Source organism: Rhopilema esculentum, chromosome 15, assembly GCF_057945365.1.
Source record: "Rhopilema esculentum isolate cy_ngs chromosome 15, ASM5794536v1, whole genome shotgun sequence".
Lineage (NCBI taxonomy): Eukaryota > Metazoa > Cnidaria > Scyphozoa > Rhizostomeae > Rhizostomatidae > Rhopilema > Rhopilema esculentum.
The window spans coordinates 500647-519093 of record NC_142829.1 but is presented as its reverse complement, the minus strand read 5'-3'; the positions used below and the strand labels follow the sequence as shown (position 1 = coordinate 519093).

The following is an 18447-nucleotide window of genomic DNA, read 5'->3' as shown; positions in this document are numbered from 1 at the left end:
TACTTCATTTGGGACCACAGAATTTGACTCAACAAGCATGGACGAAAACGTTTGCCTAAAACGTTGAAATTTAAAATGTCCTTGTAAACACTATCAATAATACTTTCTTTCGCTCCAGCTAAGGTCGACCCTCCGTTTATGAAAACTCTCAGGTTTATTTAATTTTGGATTTTGCCACGGTCCCCTGTTTATTTGAACAACATATTCCACTTTTTCCCGATCTCAGAGTAGCAATAATGTCCCTCAATTTTTTTTATTAGGAAACGGCTTTGAAAAAAGCACATATTTCACAACATACTACTAATTTGGGCGCACAACCCAAATATTGGGGGATAGGATAAAGCAACATGTTCCTTCCAACATATGAAACAAAACTGCCCCTCAAAGAGAACAGCCTGTTCGATTTTTAAGGGTAAAAACGCAGTAGAAATTAGTGATTCTGCCATCGGTCAACATCTTTTAGATAACCCAGATTGTGCAAAACTCTATAATGACGACATGTTTCAGATAATTGGCAGAGCCCAGTCGTCTTTTCATCTAGTAGTTTTGGAATCGATCTACATACAAAAAAGCCGCCATTGTAGCGTTTTCTCTCTTGAACTCCAGTGGCTATTTTTCTATAGGCACGCGGCACTGATTGGTCAACTATACCGGTCTTGTGCTTGCATTTTTCTGATTGGCCTATTTCGATCCACAACTGGGTATGCATTTCCCATCGTGTTCTTTTGGACCCTTATTCTGACGTTTAACGAAAAACCTTTTAGTATTATGTTGCGAACTGTTTGTTTTTCAAAACCATTTTCAAGTTCTGCACCGCCAAAAAATTATTAGGAAACGTTATTCTTATATGTTTATACACTAAAAACAGCATTTGTTAGGGAAAGTGTGAAAGACTAACTTTGCATTATCAAAATGAATTGTGACTATCACAAGAGTTAGAAAAATTAAATTCCAGAAAACAATTTGTGAAATATTATCTTATAAAGTTTTAAAAAAGCTAAAATCAATTGAAATTGAGAACACAGTCAATTCGAACAATTAAGGTACGATTCAAAGAACATTTTGCTCCTACTTCTCAATAGAAAACAATTACTTTGTTACTACCTGCCTCCCGAAGGTCGTTTTCGGACACCGGGAGGCTATGTTTATCGAGCAGTGTCACATGAAATTGCAGTGGGCTGGGGACTCCCCTCACTCTGGGCTGGGCGAAAGTTTGTTAATGTCAGGAGCTGGAACCCAGACCCTTGGATCTGTAGTCCGCGACCCTAACCACTGAGCCATCCTTGTGCCTAATGTTCTCTTGGCTCAAGAGCCTGTTGTTACGGAGAAAATCATCCCACCTTTCAGCCTGTGAACCCTCCTATAGAATCCTTTGTATTTTTAGTCTTGCACTTATATGGCAAACGAGTCAGCCCGGTTAGGTGAGATCCAACTATGTGGGAGGTGGGTTCACACTTGGGTGGGATGAATTTCTTCCATATAAAGGCTGGAAGGTGGAATGAAGCTGGAAGGTGGGATGAATTTTTCATATACACGCCATCAAATTTCGTCCCACTTGTCAGCACATAGACTGGTAGGTCGGGTGATTCTCTCAATATACAGCAGGAAGGTGGGATAGAATCTGCATGTAAACATTCGATGGGTTGGGTAAATTTGCTCATATCAACAGGCTAGAAATGAAAAACTTCTGCAGGTTTAGAACAGCGCAAAAACTAAAGCAAAGTTAACACAAAGCAGAGTTAACACATGCAGCTTAACATGCAACAACTATTTGACCATAGGAATGTATATCAAACTGCATTGCAGTCCCTTTTAACGGTTTACAGACAATAATCAAGAGATGGGCCTAGCCGATGTTTCGAATAAAGAAAGGCCGATATGCTCCCCCTGCACTACCGAAGCAAATCAGATACGGCAGAACTGAATATAAAAAGCACTGATAAGCTTTAATTTTCCGTTCATCTTCTGGCAAATTTAGGAAATATGAAGTGTTGAATTGGAATGGGCGTAGTTTTGATAGATGCTGGCATATCACAAATCAAAATGTTAATATTTTGGCTACTTTAAGTACCAAATCTGATAATAACAAGGCGTCCTGCAGGGTGGGCAAAATGTCTATTTGTCTTCCGCCAGCCTCGATTGTGCATGCAACCTCAAATTGCAAAAACACCCGTCCTCATCAACTCTGCTCTTCTTTCTTCCATACAGGGCATGACACTGTATCTCGGTTTCTCCGAACCGTGATATATTCTAATGGGTTGTCCTTGGCCTTATAATGTACCAACAGTTCTTCAATTGCTTTCTCTTCGATCTGTGCAAATCAGAAATTAGATTAGCTGATGATGTTTGATAAAAAAAGCGATATTGAACTGCGAGAGCATGTTTTTGCAAGTTGAAATGCAATGATAACGGCGAAGCATTACTTGGGGCTTACCTGAATAAGCTGCAGTGGCTTCTTTAGCATTCTGAAAAATCAATCAACAAGCGGTCACAAATGCAAGTACCTAATTGAAGTTACAGAGCACAAGCAGCTTACTTCTCATCAACAGTTGGCAATTGATAAAAAAATAGAAGAGGTTCAAAAAGCGTTCCCTAAAGGAACATTCATTAAGTCATTGAAGAGCTGTTATTTTTTTTCAAAGCGGAAAGACAGAAGTTTTAAGAACTAATGAAGGCAGGATTTTTACCTGGTGGATGAATCTCTTTCGACAATTTGAGACTTCATAATTGCTGACAAACTCATAGCAGAGGAAGGAGGACTGGTGGCTAATGACGTCATGTTCCAGGCACTGAAAAAGACGAAGATTTCTTATATGTTCATAAGACAAAAGACAGTTTCACACAGACAAAAGGCATAAGAAATTTTTAGGGATAAGCCGATATTCTTGTGGATTTACAAAACACAATTATTTGAGTAGGTGCAAACTTTTAGAATAGTTTCCATTAAAATTGAACAGCAAATATCTAAATTAAGTTTATTAATTGAGTTCATATCACGTCCAACTTCAAATACCTCTCTGTTGAAGGGCGTTTTCCAAATTCATGGTTTTCGTCACTGCCTTTCTTCCAACTACGGTAAGACAAAATAACTGTTTAGCTCAGGGATGTCCAAAGTTTTCTCAGCGAGGGCCAAATGCAGAATAATCAACAAAGGGTCGGGCAACACACTACTGGCAACATACTGATACGAAAATACCATGTGTATATTTCTAAACGCAGAATAAATTGTTCCTAAAATTTGAAGGAAATTTATTTTCATTGTTTGAAGAATTGCTCTGTTTTGTGCTGAAAGATGGCTGATAGGTCAGCAGAAGTTGGGTGGTTGAGATACGAAGGACTTCACAGTTATGGCTATTTAGCAGAAAAGACTCATCATTTTATATGCATGGCGTCTCGTGAGAGGAAACTTGTCATTATCCAAACTCTGATAGAAGTTAGGAGTGATGAGAAGCTGATTTTGACTCGTCAGAGAATCTTGCACTGCATTTCAATGAACCCCAACTGTAGATCCTCTTCCACTTCTTCTATATCCACCAGAAAGGAGGTCGACCACGGCTTAATCTCTTTCTCAATGACAGCAAAATCTTGAAAACCCTCGTTAAATTCAAAAAATGCAATGACAGAAACATATTTCTCTCTCTTAGCAGAAAGGTCAACCGTTGGAAAAGCAGACTTGATTTCAGACAGGAAAGGAAAGCGAGGACAGTTTGTTTCCACTGAGGACAGCTATTTGAAAACATCCATATACAATCTTTAAAGATTATAAATGGCAGAAGAAGTAGTGTAAAACTACCAACAATAAATAACATCAGAAATAGGGCGTGTGTTATTGAGGTCTTTAAATGCTTGGCACCGCCATACTTCATGACGTACTTTCAGAAAATTAAGCATTGCAAAGCAAATCGTGAAAGCGAACACAATTCATTGCTTCCAAAAGTGAAATCTGAAGCAGGGCGGAAAACGTTTGCCTTCCAGGGTGCAAAAATATCCATTGAAATCCCAAAGGAACACATAACATAAGTTCTAAAGTTCATAAGTTTCTGCAAGGATTTTGACTTTTAAAATTTTTCTTTAGACTTAATCATTGCTTGCTTCTTTTGTAAAACGTATTGTAAACATATTTGTAAAACATATTTAGACTATTGTAAAACATTCTATTTTAGAATTATTCAAAATTATTATTGTAAAATATTATAGGAACACTAGCTTAACAGGTTTTTGATTGATAAGCAAATTATCTTGCTGGACAAGTTCACCTTTATAAATATGGCTTATAAATATATTATTATTATTATTATTATTATATCTTCTGTTGTCGAAACAAACCATGGCTAAGCAACGAACTAATTGACTTTTAAATATTGTAATGCAGATAAGCCAATTATATGATGCCTGTAAAAGCGAGTCGTATAATTGTAAATTTAAAATGTATTCAATGAAAATGAGATGTTTAAAAAAAAATTATTATTATTATTATTAAGTGTGTAGTTGTAAGTTTTGTAGTTGTGTCTAAAACATGCGGAGCTTTATACAGAAGGCATACAGGTGTGGCACCAGCAGTTCTTTGCATTTTGGCCTCTTGTTAAGGGTATTCAGGTGATCCAGTTATGTGCGGGCCACATAAGTATTTCAAGAACTTATTGCGGGCCAATAAAAACTGGATTGCGGGCCGCAGTTGGCCCGCGGGCCGTAGTTTGGACACCCCTGGTTTAGGTCCACTGGGCAAGGTCTTTGGAATACTAACGTCGCATTTTCCCTTCGCATTTTCCCCCACACCATCAGAAGAAAAACAGTGCCTGTTTTTACCTTAGTTTTCGCCTGACTTCTTCGACGGGTTTCCTCTCTCCACCATTTTGCAAACTCTTTCGAGTTAATTCCATTTTTGACTCCTCGCTCATAACATCTTTGAAGCTTCTAACTTGGGACTGCTCAGGTTTCCCCCTAAAATATTGGGTTGAAAAATCAGCAGAAATTCATGAAAATCTTGATAAATTTTCTGTTAAAAGCATTTGGTGCAATGACAAAACAACAGAGGAATTGGAATGCCTGTATATCACTGAATATGATTTGAAAAAAGGATGTGATGACAAACCATGGACAAATAGGATCTTTCGTTTGGGTTGCTTCCTCCATTATTGGAGTGTTATCTGCGGTAGGGTTTAAATTGCCGTTGACTTTGGTGGCCTCTTTCCTCTGCCTCTGGGATTTCTTCTTAGACATTTCCCATTTGATTGGCAGACTGATACTGGCTTCCACAGGGCTACAAACAAAACCCGATAAAAGGTAAAATGTTGATAACCATTTTCATATATTGTTATCATTTCATTTTATTGGCCTTATAAAAAGAATTTACATGGTGCACAAAACTCGAAAGTAGCAACACATATCTGGCAATGGTGACAGCACAAAAAGGGTGGATATAAAAAGAAATTCCCTTTGTTGATTTTTGTTAAATAGGCTGTAAAACAATTTGTGAAAGAAATGATCAATTTTTTAAATAAACGATAAATTTGATGAATGCGTAATAAACAGTAGAATCGATAAAGGCCGAATAACAAATAATAAAAGGCCGTATGATAGATACATCAGTAGTATAAAACCTCCTATTTGTTTATCTCGATCTCTCGTTATCTCGAGAAATATTTGTGCCATTTCTTTCTTTGCAATGCCCTTTACCAATTGGTACCACTTTTCAGAGCTGTGAGCGCTGGTAAATAAATGCAGTTTCTATTCGAGAGCGGCTTATATTCGAGGGGGCTGCTATTTGAACGCGGCTTCTATTCGAGAAAATACAGTATGCATACAAATAAAGGTTCTTACCTTCTTTCCAGTTTAGATGTCTGTTTCAAAGCACGTTGATTCTGTAAAAAAAACACGGGTTATATGATGATCTTATATGAGCCACTAAAACAGTTTCAGAAAAAATTGAAAATTAATTCTAGTTGGTTTCTTATTTGCTGTCTATCTATATATTGTCAATAAATTATAAGCTTTTCAGTCTTTTAAGAAAAAAGGAACAGAGAATGAGCGAGCGAATTAAATTGTGAAAGCTATAATGCATGCTGAAACATGCTTACAAGTTTGTTTAGTGAATTCTTCTCTTCCTCTTCCATTATTTCTTTTAAAGATAGCATTCCACGTGTAGGTGACTTTGCAATCTGGGCAGGCTTTAAATTTTCAGCTTGTTGATCCTGCAAGAAAGTGAGACCATTTTCGATTTCCAGAAACGAAATCTACAAACCGAAAACTTAGTTACCTTGAACGTTTAAGTGAAAATTAAAACCACATTGCCACAAAGATAAAGCTGTATTATTCAACGTAGACAAAAAATTCAAGAGGACGTGCAATGCACACAACTAGATTCGAAAGCGTCACAAATCTACCACAGAAAGAATTCAATGACCTAATCTTTTTCCAAAGCTAGAAATTATTTTTCCACAGAATAATACATTTAATTATTCCTTGAATCATTGTAGCGCATCTCAGAGTTGTAGGAATAATTTCAAGAAACAAAGAATACCTCAAGAATGCGTTGTGTAACGTCATGCGTTTTGTCGGACCCCACCGTTCCATTTGCATACTTGTCTTTGATACTCGAAACTGGCAAATCCTTGGAAACATTCACCGTCTTTTCTGAATTGATGGGAACAGTACTGCCTTCGTTATGAACTGTTACCTCAGAAGACCGGTCGTCTTTCGTGGAGCTCGACTTACGTCTTCTTCGCCTTTTTTTCGCGGAATCGGCTTTGTCTCTTGGTGAAACCACGTCGTGCTTACTGTCTTCATGGAACGCATCAGTTTCCACTGGAAAAGCGGCTGCAGCTTCGTCTACTAAGTCTACTTCAACATGATCCATCAAGGGCGTTATTCTTCGGTAGGCCATGTTGGGAATCTGAAAATGGGTCGCATTTTTAACGAGCAATAATTTAAGTAAAATAAGTAGGTCAAAAAGCGAGTACAACAAAACTTTCAAATTTAGATCTTGTTCTATTAATAAGGGCAGAGAATCAAATATTCTTTTAAATAAAAATGCAATTTAGTGTAGAGAAGAGAAAAATTTTTATCGCAAGAGAATATCTCATTCTCGAGAGTAAACAGCCAAAAGACAACAAACTCACCAGTGATTTGTAAACATTAGACAAATCTGATAGCGCATCCACCGGCAATGTATCCAGATTCCTACAACAATTGGCAAAGAAACAATTTAATTATGATAGATTGACGTCATCTAATAGCAATAAAATATAAAATAGGGAGTAGCAAGAGAAACAAATGGTAAAAAGGAGAAAATACTCGGATAAAAAAGGTAAAACGAGAAAGACAAGAGGAAAGGGCATGCCAAAACAATGTTAATGGCATTAATTTGCATTACTCGAATGTTGATGGAAAAGCGATGGATTGGATGCCAAATGAAAAGAAACTGAAAAACGTCATCATCATGGTATGGAAGGGATTACCAAGAAAAGTAATTCACAAAACTGCAACAAATAAAGCACTTTTGTGTAAGTTGGCCGTGCTAAGGCAGTTGCCAGAAGGAAGATCACAAGTTGTGGTTGGATGGCCATACTGATATTTCAAATATACTTTGATTCAATCACCTTGTTTCCAAAAAATAGGTCAAGTTATTGCAAATAAATTCACAGCAAACTGTCTGCAGTTGTTTTGCGTTGTATGTAGAGGCAAATTCCAGTATTTCTATACAGTTCTTTAGCGAAACTGCAAAAATAGGTAACAACATCAACAACACATTAAACTAACTTACGCTAAAGCACAAACGAAACGAGTCGCTCTCTGTTAAGTATCAATCGACACAAATGGCTGTGATTAAAGAGCCAGACAATCAGATGCATAAAAACTATTCATGAAAAGAACAGAGCATCTTTCCAAGAAAAGCTTGACAGTCAACATTAGCTTACTGTAAGATTTTTAGCTAACTCTACATGGCATGAAATCTTCCTTGAGAACAACACAACTGAAAACGTAGGGTTAAAAAGAAAATAGCCTTACTTTGTTTGGCAAGGGAAAATTCGCATATCTCCTTTAATCGGACAGCAAGTAGCTGCAAAATGGAAAGGAAAATAACCAGTTACATCACTTAAAGCTAATCGACATTATTCACTTGATTAGTCCTTGCTCAGAGAAAGCTCTATTCAGTAATCAAGGAAATGCATAATTAGACGAAATTAATGTAACGATTTGGTGTATAGAACAGGGCGGTTTTTAGGTGTAAGATTAGTGCAAAATACATAATTACACAAGGCTGAAGTTAATGGAGAGAATAAGAAGAGCAACGAATGACAGAAGATGGTGGCGGGAGCTTGTACAAAATTGGGTTGACGGCAACGGCAAAAATGATGATAATGAAAGTTAATCCTTTTTATAATCGTAATGTAGGCATTCCAAGAAAAAAGCTTAGCCTGTGCATCTTCTGAATGAGAAATTTTTCTAATTTTTTTATTCCTATTAATATCTTCATAATTTAGAAACTTTCAGGCAAAGGGAGATTTGTAGTTTTTGCAAATTCTTGCAGAATAATTAGACATGGAGCCATGGTGTTAATTTTTCAAGTGTGGTTTGCAAATTTCTAAGGCTACCAAAGTTCCACCAATTTTCTAATCGTCAAGGCGAGTGTGTTGCGAAAAATCAAAGGTTGAAAAGGAAAGAAAATTGACTCAAACCTGATCGGCGTAGACAATTATTTGGCAAAGCAAATCAATGTTTGTGCAGTCTAAATGAAGAGATACGATAACAGGATTAACAACTTTAGAAAAGAATTAATGGATTGAAAGCAAATTTACTACTATAAAGCTAGAGGACATAGAAAGTTCACCAATTAAATATAATAAAATTCAAATAAATAAGACACCAAATAAAATTCAAGACATAGAAACTGAAGCACTTCTTTTGTAGATTCAATAGACATGAAATTTTGACAACAAAAAAGGATAAGGAAAGCCTTGAATAATTGGAAAATTCCACCTGCGTCACAGTGTGTGGGTATCTAACAATGTGTCCAATGTGTGGGTATATTACAATATGTCTTCAAAAGTAGCCGTGATTTTCTAGAGAGCCATCACAAATGGAACAAGAAAACTGGCGTCAAAATGCAAAACTAACCTTTAAGGTTATTTGCTTCGCCAATATATACGAAGTCTAAGATAATTTTTAAAATATTCTCCGGTATTGGCATCTTAATAGTACTGTGAGCCCAGTTCGACTCCATCCACGGGTTTCCCAGCATGCCTTGAAAGTAATCTAAAAAAAGGGAACCATTGTATCACATATTAAAATATCAAATGAAAGACATTAAAAGCAATCATAAGCAATGGCTGTTCACCTTTAACCTTTACAATGTTCACAATAGATGGTCGGGCGGACGTCAAGCTGTCGAGGAGGGGGCTTGCTTTGTTGTACTTTGAACTCAAAGACAGTAGACGAAACCATTTTCCTTTTATAGTTATTCAAACACCCGGTTATACTCTAAGAAAAATGGCTGCTGATCGGTGCGAATAACAAGTTCAGTTAACGTTTCATGAAATTTTTGAGTATGAACGTGCATTTTTAGATATTTCTCAAAATGTTCCCCCACATCAGAGGGCAACAAGACTTACCTAGTCTTGAAACTAAGATGCATTTATGACAATGGAAGATTGAGCCATTTTCAGCCTCTATCTTTATATCGGAAATGCTGCCCATTTGCTGCCAATTAGCAAACCCTCGATTGATTTGGCCGACAGCTTTGCTGCATGGAAAAGCAGTTAAACATCTTCAAAAACTATACAGGTCAGAGTTTTCATAACGTGTATCTTACGATTTTTGCCACGGCTTTTTTGCACACCACTCATATCATATTTTCCAGGTATCAACAAAAATATTTTAAGCAGCAAGAGGGCTAAAGGTGTGTTGGACTGAACATAGGCAAGCCGGAACCTACAAATTTGTACCAACGAGAACATAACAGTGTTTGAAACGATTCGATACAGTTGAAATTACTTGTGTTTAATGCGTAATGATAATGGTTGGAAGACGAGAGCCTCGTGTTGTTGCTGTCGCACGGTGTAGCATGACGCTCTCTGCGATTTCGATTCTGTGATTTTTGGCTTGCCGGGTAAAACAATGATGGCTGAAAATAGAGCTCTAAATGAAGGGGAGGGATACCTTCGATTGTCCTGATGGTTGACGGCTAGAAAGAGCAACTGACAATGGCGTCGTTTATTACTTATTGCAACAAGCAATTACAACTATTTTAGAAGACAAAGCAAGTTTTGTTTACCTACGCTTATCCTTTTCTTCGTGCTTATTTTCTTTACCCTTTTTCTTCTTCTGTTTTCTTGGAGCAGGCAGCTCCTGAACAAGTTCACCGTTTTCACCACAAACAATGCGTGATCCTTCGAAATCCGGGTTTTCCAGGTCTTGCAGACAGAATCTTTGCATGGATTGAACAACCATTTTATCAGCTTGATCATAAAAACAGCCATTGATTGAACTATCTTTCTTGTCACCAGGCATATCTCTTGCCTTTTGCAGAATCTTTCCATAATCATCAGGTTCAAGCACGGTAGATTTCGTATTCCTATAGACATCAATCAGCCAGGATTTCACGGTTTCCATATCAATTTTCGTTAAATCCAGCACATACTTGCCAATATTGCCATCAAAATTTAAGCGAGATTCGAAGTCACTTTCTTTGATTTTTGAGGCAATTATGAATCTGTGTGCAGGTAGCATGCCGTCACTTGCCTTCAAAAAAGTGAATACTAAATGTTATGGTCAATGTGAAAGATACAGTTCCATAGAGAGCATTAAATCATTCTTCAATTTCCTTTCTATCAAAGTTTCGAGGGTTTAAAGACAAGGCATTCAAGAAGGACCTATGTTAACTGGTTGTTCAGGGTAATGCTTTTAGCCAATAAAAGTGGGTATTCCGTTGTACTCGTTGTATAAAAAATGATCAACAATCGAGAACAATCAAGACCATATACACTTTTATTTGCATCGAGGTAACTAGGCCTTGCTGAAGCCTAACCTGATTCCAATGCACTTTGCTTTCAATGCTTGGAGGTTCGAGCAGTGGGTTTGAGACGGTACGTGTCTGCTCACTGTGGCGAGAGGCAATGTTGTCAAATACGTCACAGGAGCTAGGATGTACAATGTTTTGGCATTTTCCAGCCCTGTTGCTCAATTTCAACGCCAACAGACAACTTTGAAAGGGACAAGCATTAGTACGATATCCAATAAATAAATGCTGTCTAGCAAAGTCTTAAGGTGCTTGTCTAAATAGCCGTTTACTACCTTGCAATTTTTATTCTCTTCATTTGAGACATTGACTGACCGTTTGTCTGCAACTCAACATGACTATTCTCAACAAGAGTGCATGCCAGCCAACCATTTAGCAGGTGGCCCACATTAACGTTTCGTATTATCTTTACATTTTTGCTCTTCGAAAAGCAAAATCACCAATAAAAGAGGTCCTTATTCGAGCACGATAAGCTTTTCAAACATTTAGCGACACTATGAACTTTGCTACGAATTCGCAACATGGCAAAACATGAAACATAGACTGGGAAGCGAAATACCTTGATCACAACATCATGTATATTGTCAAACAACTCTGCCTCGCCTAACATTCTCTCTAGATCGTCTTCTAATGTTCCAGAACGTAAACTCACGACTGAGTTAAGGCCAATTCCTGGATCATTTTGAATGACAGCAAACGTTCGACTCTTCACATCACACGCTACACGGTAGGCCCTATACAGAAGAGGCACTCTTTCTATCATAACTTCTTCATTGTCTTCGCGTCTTCTCTTCACTTTCTCAATTAGTTCTTGTATGCTCAAGGAACATTTCATTGGGCTTTTACTTAAGCCACTCTTCCCTCCATCAGGGCTCAGTTTTGCAGTTAAATTATTTGAGATATTGCGAAAGTGACCATGAAATACAATTCCCGAGTCAGTTGCAATGACTAGATGCTTTCCTAAACAAACATCAACGATCTGCCACTCGTCTCTTTTCTTACCAGCCCACCAACACTCTTTGAAGTTCGTATACCCTGGTCTCCAGCAGGAGACAATGCCGTGAGTGGTAAGTGCTGCCACGCAGAGACTATCAGGCTGGTTATGCTGCAAATCGGCTAGGGCTTTTGACTTTAATTCACCGCCCACCATAACAAGCCGCTTGATATTTGCCATCCGAGTAGCGATGCGACGACATTCGTAATCCTGCAGCACAAAGACATCGCCATTGCTTAAAAGGCAGCAGGTCGCCCCATCTGAGACTGCGACCAGTTCAATATGGTAGTCTTTTTTGCAAAGTCGAGTGACAAGTCGAGGGGTCGACTGCCATTCATCGCCCTTGAGGTGCCCTGCAGTGAAGGAATAGAAACATAAGAAGGCTTTGGTAGTTTGCGTAGTTAAAATAAAAGTGGTTCAAAGGTGGTAGCCTCAATCACGGACCAAGAATGAAAAGGTTGGAGGGGAGAAATTAACGGTAAGTCTGATTACCTAACTGTCCAGCATTCAACCCAAATGTGAATAATTCGTCTTTCGTATGAATTACACTATGAAATCTTGCAGCGGCTACTCCAGTCATGATCTTTCCTTTCAGAATTTTGTTGCTTATCTTGAAAAATAGGAGATGAAAAATAAATCACGACTACCAACATACTTGAAAACTTTGCATTGGAACCATTAGTAGATCAAGGCAGCAAAAACGTGCAGTTGAGCATTAAGGAATACAACATACCTGTTTGGGCGTCAAATATTGCTGCGAGACCGGATAATGACCGAGTTGGTGATATGCGTTTAGCCCAAAGCTGTAAACCTGTCCCATTTGATCAAGTACAAGAGAATGGTCATTTGCATTCGACACAGCCGTACAAAACATTCCGTTGAGCCCTGCAATCTTCTGGGGAGAAAGAACGGTTTGCTCATTGCCATGTCCAAGGCGGCCACCACGCCCCTGTCCACAAGAAAGAACAGTGCCATCTTCGGTTAGAAAAATTGTGTGGTACTTGCTGACAGCAACCTAAAAAAACAAACTTTTTGAATCAAATAAAAATCTGCAACGAATTAAAAAAACAGACTACTCTCGTATATGTCTGACTCTTTAACATATTAAGAACTTGATTTTCATATGATGTCGAAGCGCCAGGTCCCTGGCTGAACTGACACTCCAATATTCAGGAAATCTCTCATTCTAAGGGGCAATGGGTTCGGCAATCATTTCTGGAGATTAGGTACACCCGACAATAATCGCAGTAACGCTATAGAGTTTTCAAGACTCACCAAGAAATTATCAATTTGAAGATTTTAAAGTCCACAAGGACAACAAGCTAAGTATTAACTTGATTATGCTTGAGTGGCAAAGTTGTTTCGTCATTCGTATGTTGATGCTTAGAAATGTTTCTTCATTCAAGATAATGGTAAAACCAAAAATGCTAAAAATCACCTCTTTAACACTATATCTTTGGCTGTGTAGACCTTTAACAAGCTCAGGAACGTCTCGGTTTCTTGTATCTCCCAGACCCAGAGTGAGGTTCGAGTTGTTTCCCCACGAATACACGTCAGACTTATGACCTAAAATGAACAGTAAAATGGCCTTCAACACCCATACACTTTCAATTAAAAAGAGTATTTGTCAAAGACAGATAATGGAGCATTTTCAGTGAGCTGTATTATTAGCCCAAGGGTACTGAGTGGCTACAAGTTTACATCATTGCTAAATATTTAATCATACAATGTGATTCCTGTTCCTAGAAGTACGAAGCTGACAGTTTTCAATCAGTGATGTTTTTTCTTATTACAATCAGGGATACAGACTACAGTTGCTTTGATGCAAAATGGTGCCTTTACTTCTAATATACCCTACCACACACTCACTCAGAGGGTGAGGAAAACGTGAGTATAATTCACAAAGTTTAACCGCTTTTTCAATAGTACTACCATGTAAAGCCATTCAACTAGGACTGACATAACACATTTTGATACTATGTTCATGCCAACATATTCAGTTCCTTGTATATCTCATCAGTTTTGATGAAAAACAATATTTTTTTTAAAAAGGCAGATAAACATAAACAGTAGTGACTGAAAGCAAACCTTTATTTGTGAATGCATCATCAGAAAATTCACTTGATTTTTCACCAAGAATGGCAACAAAATTTAACGGGAATTTTCCTTTCTCTTTCGTTCCAGTTTTTCTTCCAAACCCCCATCCTGTTGACTTGTACTCTTTTATAATATCCACCAGCTCGTCGATCTCCAGTGACAACTCACCTGGTTCTGATGCATGGTATGGTAATATGACTCTGCACAACTTCAAATGATCATCTAGCATAAGATGATAATATTTAACAACTGGTAATGGAAAAATCACATTGAAGCTATAATGAAAAATTAATGGACTAATGTGCTGGTGAATTTTAATCATGAAATTTCATAAAGAGATACCTTACCTTTGAACGCTTTTGTTCTCTGGGAATCAAGAAGTACAATCTTTAAAGGGCTAACTCCATCTTTATCTTGAATCGAGAAATCCAAGCCTTTCTTAAAAAAAAAGTTTAAGAAATGAAAATTTTACTTGAATTTGGCTTATATCAAAATGAAAGATCCAAAATTTTGTTTCTGAACTTCAATATGATTTGAGCTTTTCACATAAAAAATAAAAATAGCTGGGCATTACTTTATCAAAATTAAATCCAGATGATATTGGCATAATTTGCAATGTTTTCATGCAATAGAAGAAAAATTTTAAGATCAATGAATCTGTTATCATAGCTCGTAAAGTATACCTTTAATAAGAGAATTGCACATTGAATATTTCCATAATACAGACTTCTATGAAGGGCATTCCATCCTGACTCAAAGTCTCTAGCTTGAATATCAACAGCACACTCATTTATTAGCCATTCTGCTATATCATACTTTCCACAGGAAACTGCAATATGCAATGAATTTCTAAAAACAAAAAACATTTAACACAAAAATTGAATAGGGATGCCATTAAGGTTTGATCTTAAATGCCAGAAGGAACAGAAGCTTGGTGAGACTGTATGCTGGCCTTCTATAATCTTGCTGTCTTGCCATGAATTTTTCTATTGAGCATTAGGGAGAAACAATACAATAAGATAATAAATATCAATATTGGCAATGTTTATTTGTTATGTTTATTATGTCTATAAAAACATATGATCCTGTCATAAGGTACTTTACTCTAAGATAATATTAAATGAAAACAGATCACTACAATGATCTTTAATGCACTCCAAGAAAGATTAATTGCCAAAAAAAATGTGCTTCGATTTCAAATTTCATGTACATCACAAAGGTCATATAGACGTTATTGCCAGGTGATCAGAAAATGTTGTTCCAAAACTTTTAAAAAAAAAGATTGAGCGGCCCAGAAGATGTTCCAATTGCTACTGTAGTTCAAATACTAAGTGCCTATAGTAATCCTGAAAATTTGAGGTGGAATTGAGTTTCAAATGCATTCTTCTGTTAAGATTCAGTTACTTATGTTTCCTGCGTTTTGATATACCACCTTTGTATTGTCTGTCATTTGGTTGGGTCACAAAGATGACTAGAAATGTGTTAATTCGTGAAGCATTTATTCCTTGCAATTTACTTTTTTGCATGAGCGATCAACTGCTCTCATGGTTGACTTTGCGTGGGTGCTAAGGCAATCGCGAGTCATTGCTTGCCTTAAACAAAAAGGCCACAGCAATCAAATACAGATTTATATAGTAACTAAAAGAGCAACCTTTAAAAATGAAGTGAAGTTGACAGGCCATACCAGGAATGAATTTGCAGGAATGAAGTGAATAGCATTCTTTGTCACATCAAGGGGTGCAATAAGGTGCAATGGGGTGCTATGTCCATAAAATTTTTATCAGAAAGCATATAAAACGACACAAAATCAAAGGCTTCTGAATTGCTATCAAAAGTAGATATCTACAAAAGTAAGACGAAAACAACGAAAACAGCAACAGAAACAGTGTGAACATTCAAAACCACAAAACGGGAATTTTTTACTTTGTGCACAAAAAGGGGAGTTTTTGAAAACGCTCCAAAACAAATTTACAAAATGGTAGCAGTGGAAATGGTCAAAACCAGAAAAATAGGTATCTATATTTACTCTGTTTGTTGTGAGCAGTGTGGCTGGGAGTGCAAAACATTTGCTATTAGAAAAAAACTAGGTCATGCCTTTTTGTCAGAAAGGCTGAATTCGATATCAAAATTAAAACACAGTATAGCAGTCTGGTACACTAAAGCATTTTCATGTAAACAGAGCACCAAATCCAAGATGAAATGAACATGAAAACATGTTAACTGGCAAAAATTATGTGTCAGGTTGGGAAACTAAATACGACAAGAAATGAAAACGTTATTATTGTTTAAATAGGGCCTCAGGATGTTTCCTGTAAAGGTGGTTACACATAACCTTTATAAGGCATGTGATAGACTGCACTTATTGGGAAAACCAGGAGGGTTCCAAGGTGTGAGATCACACGCCTCAATGAGGATGGCCTGAGTTGACTTTTATTTCAACCTGGTATACAGGGCTTCATCAAAGTAAAATGAACAAAATTTTCTTCAGATGTCAACTGTTAAACTATTCTCTCGGCAGGTAATTTTTTATGGATTCACTGAGGCAAAGTCCCTAGGCTCTCTGCCATACCATACACCTCTATGATATCATGAATAAATCAATTAATGTTTTGCATCTTGGTATACATAACATACAAGATCTAACAGCAAAACGGTCATGACTGCAAACATGGAACATGGATATCCAGCCATAGAAAATATGGGTTTACAATATGGATAATCTTCAATCCCCACCTTAAAAGAAACGTAAGACCTTTCTCAAAAATGGACTTGAGATTTGAAATCTTCATCTTAAAAATTAGTTTATACTAATACATCATGTCATTTGGGTAGTTTAGCCACAAGCTACTTTGTTTTGAATATTTAAATATTTCTTTAGATTTGACCAGAATTTGCTGATAAATGAACGTTTGAGAGTAAAGGAAAATCAATGGATTTTCCAGAAGGTAGGACCAGATTGCAGAGTACAGCAGTTTCCAACAAGATCTCAGGTGTGCAAAAGCAAAATTTCAAGTGTGCAAGTGTGCACTTTGGTATAGGTATAAGTGTGCACTTCAAATATGTATATAGTGGGCACAGCATCGAGGCAGACAAGAAAATGAGCATATTTGATAGTTGCTTCGTATCTATCAAACCAGTGAAAGATTATGTCCATGAGGAAACATAATTCTTCATTTGCCCTAAGCAATAGGAAATACCAATGTCACGCCCAGAACTCAAAATGCCACACCCTTTACCAAGTGTGCAAGGACATTTTATAAAAATATCTCGGGTGTGCACTTGCCATACTCTGCAGCCTGGGACCAGGTAGGACTACAAAGTTTTAAGACTGAGAATAACAAATTAAAAGGAAAAATACCTTCCAAAACGATCAAATATACTTCCAGGGTTTCCGAGTTTTTGTTTGAATAACCTCTTCAAGGATGTCAAATCTTCTTTCGTCACACATGATAAAATGTAATCTGCATCGTCATTATGCCACCTCCTCCAAGAGGACTGAGTATCTCCATGTCCCGCCATTTTTCCTTGTCACATTGTCACGTCCTTTTTTATGCACGGTTTACAGCATCATCGAAATCAAAAGATCTTCATATTTTGGTGCATGAACCTTTTTGCTATTAGGGTTAATAATCACTGTATTTGGAGTATAAATTGATTTGAAAAACACTTTTAATGCGCTGGCCATGTTTACCACGTCGATTAGGCCAACCTCAAAGCGAGGTCCTACCTGGATCGAGACTCTTCGTCCAGGGTACCTTCATCGGCCATCATTAATGAACGCAAATGTGAAATTTTTATACCTGTTTATTGCTAGGCAGACTGAAATATTTGCCAGTCTTTTGGAAGAGGGAAAGCTCTAGAAATAAAAGGCGGGAAGACGTCGCCGAGGAAAGAATACCCAGGGATGCAATGAAACAAAACAACGTTTTTTCTGCTGACTGCCAGCATTTAATAAATGATGTACGAAAAATAATGAAATCAATCTACTTGCCAAAAGCACTCGTCATTCAAGTAGGCTGCAGGTCAATTTGCATCCAATGAAGATGATTTTCTTCAGTTTACTTGAAGTAACTTGAAGTTACAGATTATTTAGGCTGCTGTATTAGACCGTTGTCAATAGAAATCCATTTAGAACTGAGGGAAATGCTCTTCATTATAAGCTTACCCGCCCGCAGAAAACATTTCAAATGACATAGAAGTCATGGGAGATGTCTCTTCTGCCCCCAATAACTCTCCAAACAACTAGAAATTGTACATCTTTTGTCGTAGTTATTGCTATCCGTCATAATTGGGTCCTTTTCGCTGTTAGCTTCAGATGCATACCAGATGAATGTACTTC

The 18447-nt window shown here is 37.3% G+C and overlaps 1 protein-coding gene across 2 annotated transcripts; it reads right to left on the bottom strand.

Moving 5' to 3' along the window:
* Positions 1–958: 958 nt before the first annotated feature.
* Positions 959–18379, bottom strand: LOC135685287 (inhibitor of Bruton tyrosine kinase). Of its 2 annotated transcripts, XM_065201177.2 has the most exons (24): positions 17467–18379; positions 14792–14957; positions 14456–14546; positions 14100–14330; positions 13450–13577; positions 12745–13026; positions 12504–12621; positions 11577–12364; positions 10274–10740; positions 9612–9742; positions 9118–9255; positions 8679–8728; positions 8008–8059; positions 7599–7716; positions 7119–7179; positions 6521–6892; positions 6078–6191; positions 5821–5861; positions 5093–5260; positions 4807–4941; positions 3014–3070; positions 2688–2789; positions 2435–2465; positions 959–2311 (listed from the first exon to the last, which is right to left on the bottom strand). In XM_065201177.2, the coding sequence occupies exons 1-24, from the start codon at positions 17625–17627 to the stop codon at positions 2180–2182; spliced, it is 4134 nt and encodes a 1377-aa protein (XP_065057249.2). In that variant the 5' UTR covers positions 17628–18379; the 3' UTR covers positions 959–2179. The 2 variants fall into 2 exon arrangements, with proteins under 2 accessions (XP_065057249.2, XP_065057250.2); XM_065201178.2 differs by lacking the exon at positions 17467–18379 and having other exon boundaries at positions 14456–14542; positions 14792–14948.
* Between the last annotated feature and the right edge of the window lie 68 nt (positions 18380–18447).

Bases quoted from the DNA above. Each gene is read 5' to 3' on its own strand.
- LOC135685287 (XM_065201177.2), bottom strand. From the start codon at position 17,627: ATGGCGGGACATGGAGATACTCAGTCCTCTTGGAGGAGGTGGCATAAT. The intron at 12,622-12,744 runs GTATGTTGTATT...CTATTTTTCAAG, and splicing joins AATATTTGACGCCCAAACAG to ATAAGCAACAAAATTCTGAA. The intron at 8,060-8,678 runs GTTTGAGTCAAT...TCCATTTTGCAG, and splicing joins TAATTGTCTACGCCGATCAG to CTACTTGCTGTCCGATTAAA.